At 39.4% G+C, this 4,032-nt stretch overlaps 1 protein-coding gene across 1 annotated transcript in view; it reads left to right on the top strand.

Moving 5' to 3' along the window:
- Positions 1 to 4,032, top strand: part of nav3 (neuron navigator 3) — a gene marked incomplete at its 5' end in the record, with an annotated part of 211,473 nt that overhangs the window by 80,244 nt on the left and 127,197 nt on the right. The window contains 1 exon segment of the mRNA XM_014018077.1: positions 575 to 694. Within this exon segment, the coding sequence (XP_013873531.1) occupies positions 575 to 694 (120 nt within the window).

Below are 4,032 nucleotides of genomic sequence, written 5' to 3'. Positions count from 1 at the left end.
GTCTACCTATGATGTCAATTACAGGCCTCTCTCATCTTTTTAAGTGGGAGAACTTGCACAATTGGTGACTGACTAAATACTTATTTTCCCCACTGTACGTCACCGAGATCAAACTTTTTGGGAAACTGTGAATGTAAAAGCGTTGCAGGATTTCTCAAACATGCATGAATGAGTCAAAGCAAGGTTTTTGGCATGTATTTCATGGGAGTATAATATTATAACATGACATAAAACTCAAAAAAGTTTATTTTACATGATATTGCCCCTTTAACTCTGTTGTCCCTTTTTTCTCATTAAAGCAACTTATTGCTCATAATTTTGCAACTTCCCTCTGGTAATATTACGACGGGCCTTCCATCCTCCTTTTTGCTCATGCCCTCACATGCTTCTTGCTTTCAGAGTTCAGTCTGAGCAACCATCCCTAATTAGATTATATGTCTGTCATCCAAATCAACTTACAACAATCTGTTCTGCTCAGTTAATTAAAAAATGTTGAATTAAATAACTCAGATGTTGCTGTTCTTTGTTTTCGTGATTGGTTGGTTTCCTTTTCTAATTATTTCTCCTCTCACAGATACCTAACAGACGGCGGCCTCCATATGTACGCCAGGAATCCAGGGCGAGCCTCAGACGGAGCTTCTTCTCAGGACGCCATCCAGAGAAGAAGCAAAGAGCTGCCAGGTGACGTCGACAGGTGAGTCCGGAGCTCTGGTTCTACATATTTTTCCATGATTTAAAAGCACTCTTCAAGCGGTTTATGCCCAATGATTGGTGGAATCAGCCAGTGCGCATCTTCAGTGAGGTCCCGGTGAGACGTGCTGTAAATTAAAGTTGATGTAAGCTTCATTAGTTTTACTAGTAGCTCTCATTTTCAGCTGCACCCAGCAGAACATCCCTTAGAGCGAGCCCATCAGACTGTGCTGTGTAGTTAATGTGAACGCAGGAGAAGAGCAATGTGCTGTGGGAAAAAAAATTGAGAATAAATTAGGCTGAAAACAAGTATCTTTTAAAACTGCAGTCCTTGCCGCCCTGAGGGGAATACCAGGTGGTGTGCAAGATCTGTACAGAGTCTGTGGAAATTCTATTTGTACATAAAAATAATAGGAGTTTAATGGTACATGTATTCATACTGAAACATTTTGGAACACAGAGAACATGAAGCTACTGTTGCTCCACATCAGACCTAATTACTTACTCGAGACAGCATCACCTAAATACAAACCTAAAGAGCACAAACAAAAACAAAATATAGTACAAACCCAGCTATCTGTAACATCAAACAGCTAACAAATTAGTTCAAGACAAATTATAACAAATGCTATAGGTGACATGAAATCTGGTTGTATTACATCAAGTTCATGTTTAAAACTGTATTTTTTTAAAATCATCTGCCTACAAATACAAGCAACCTACAGAATATGTGTTAAAATATTTTTGTTTTCCTAATGTAAGGACCCCTTTCCACTAGCACCTCTATAACACGGTTCAACTTGACTCTCCATGGTTCCAAGGCTTTTCCATTAACAAGGATTTCAGTCCCTTTTTCAGAAACTTCTTTTTCTATGGTTCCATGCTGGCCTGAAAACACTGTCACTGATTAGTTGGGTGGTGGAGTCACTGGTTGAGCTACTCTCACAACAACCCAATCCACCATTTGCAATAACAACACTACCATGTCCTCCATTGTTATGTTGCCTATCTTTTCTGGGTCTTCTTCTTCTACTATTTTTTGTTACCTTTATTTTTAAAAACAGGGACAATACACAGTATGCATTAGCCATGAAAGATGCACTGTATCAGGTTATAGCTCTGGGTGCTAGTTTCCACCTGTAGTCCCTGACCCAGCCCACACTATATTATAAAAGAAACAAAGAAAAAAATATATATGTTTCATGGTGGCAAATAGCTTCATGGATCATAACCACCACCAGCTGATAAGGCGTGTGGCATCAATTTTCAGGCTCTGGGACCACCCAACATTACGATGAACCCACCCACTGGAGCTGTTACTGAAGTGTAATGGAAAACCACTCGAATCGTACAGAACAGAGTTCGGCCAAGCTGAACCATCCTGTAGAGGCACTAGTGTAAAATGACCATAAGTTGCAGAGATCTAATATGGTCAAGTATGTTTTTTTAAGGTTTAAAGTTTCAAAGTAACCTGACTCTTGTTACGGTTGTACCTGCGCTGCTGCATACTTTTAATTAACCAGTCTTTGTGCCGATAAAGTTTGTATTTATTTCCTCCTCCATACACTTTATTAGGCATACACTATATAAAATCTGGTGTTTTGATTAAAAAAAAAACCTGCATCTAGTTTGTCCTTGTTGTCAATCAGCGCAACACCAGCCTACCTTTTCAGAAGCCAGCTTTACCATTTCTGTCACCAACTATTTCTGAGGTACAGAGGCAGGGAGTTTCAGTCCCACCCCTGCCTCTGTATATTTTCTCACTGCACCAAGGTGGTCAGAGCATGTGTCAGTAACAGTATTGGGAAGTGGGAATTTCCTCCTACAAATTAAAACACTATCTCCAGTGTGAATAGCCTATATGCCACGGACATCCGGTCCAGCATTTGGTGCCACTCCGATCATTTCCAGTTCGCGGTCAACACAGTGTTAGCGAAAGATTTTTTTCACCCGACACCGACTCTTAATGATCTCCACAGTACAGAATTAGCATATTACATGTACCAAAATCAACACAGGAGACGTACAGGTCTAATCAAGTGGGGAAAAAAATCACTCCAAAGTGGATTAAAGCCATAAAAACAAAGGAAAAACGTTCGTGTTTATGGTTCCAGAAGTTAGCCTTTTTCGTTATTCCTTACCTGCTTGTTCTGTGAATTTTTCACATAGAGATGTGACACTTATATTGTTGGAAAGAGCAGAGTCTAGGCTTTAAACTGCTTTTAAATTGTTTGCGCTGTAATATACACTCTAACAAGTTTTTACTTTTGCATAAAACTAATGACAAAGTTGCCTAAAACCATTTCATACTCTGGATAACACAAACGCACGCACACCTACCTTTGTACCGGCTGCTGTGTTAGCTTCCTCCTAGCTGTCATCTGGAGGTGGTTTTTCCTCTCTCGTCTTAGCAGTAAAGGGGTATATCTCCCTTTTGTAACCTCTGTCTTCTCATTTTTGACGCTGGCTCTTGAATATCCTCAGGTTAGAAATGCTGATTACAAACGCAAAGCGTGAGCTTATAGCTGTTCTCCCTGTATAGCTATGATCTACAGCTGTCACCTTTCCTCCTCTAGAGGAAAATGGATAAAAACTAACTACTCTATTATACCTGCTGGTTAGTGGACACAACGGCACACAACAGAACTCGCGTTTTATACAGATGCTCTAGCTTTTGTGAATTTTTCACAGACTAGTTCTAGGAGCTTACGCTAAAAACAAAGGCAGTAGGCAGGAAGTGGAAGGGATGTGCGTGGCAAGAATTTAACTGGAAATACGTTATTAATGATTGTGGCATATAGGCAATTCCTTCTTGGAAAGTGGGAGAGTTCAGAATTCAAGATGGCAGCTACTCTCCACAAGCCTTACTTTTTACTATAAATAGTATTTCTGTATTATTTATTTTACATTTAGTCAGATGCACACGTATTACCTTTCATTGTTTAGAGGACGTGTTAAAATGCTATTTCTATGAAGGAAATATATGCAGGGTCCTTTTCTGTCTCATGTTTCCAGATTAGCATCTGTTCCTTGTCCTTTTTTTTTTTTTTACATATTTTGTGTGTTTTGTGGCAGCATTACAGCACCACATACAGGCCTGGCATGGTAACTACAGTATTTTTTTCCTGTGTAGGTGAAAGCATTTTAAGACACAGTGCCATATTTAGGAGGAAACAATTGTTACACAAAGTGTTCCTGTGTTGATGGGACCTCAGATAAATGTGATGTAAAGAGTTTCTGATGTATAAATTTTGTATCAGATAGACAAATTAAGTAAACAAAAGTAAGCCTCTGTCAGAAATAATGACCAAAGTTCTCATTCCTCAGAGGTGACACTGTGGG

This window comes from Austrofundulus limnaeus, unplaced genomic scaffold (genome assembly GCF_001266775.1).
Source record: "Austrofundulus limnaeus strain Quisiro unplaced genomic scaffold, Austrofundulus_limnaeus-1.0 Scaffold182, whole genome shotgun sequence".
In the NCBI taxonomy this organism is placed as follows: domain Eukaryota; kingdom Metazoa; phylum Chordata; class Actinopteri; order Cyprinodontiformes; family Rivulidae; genus Austrofundulus; species Austrofundulus limnaeus.
This window is presented reverse-complemented; position numbering and strand designations above follow the sequence as displayed.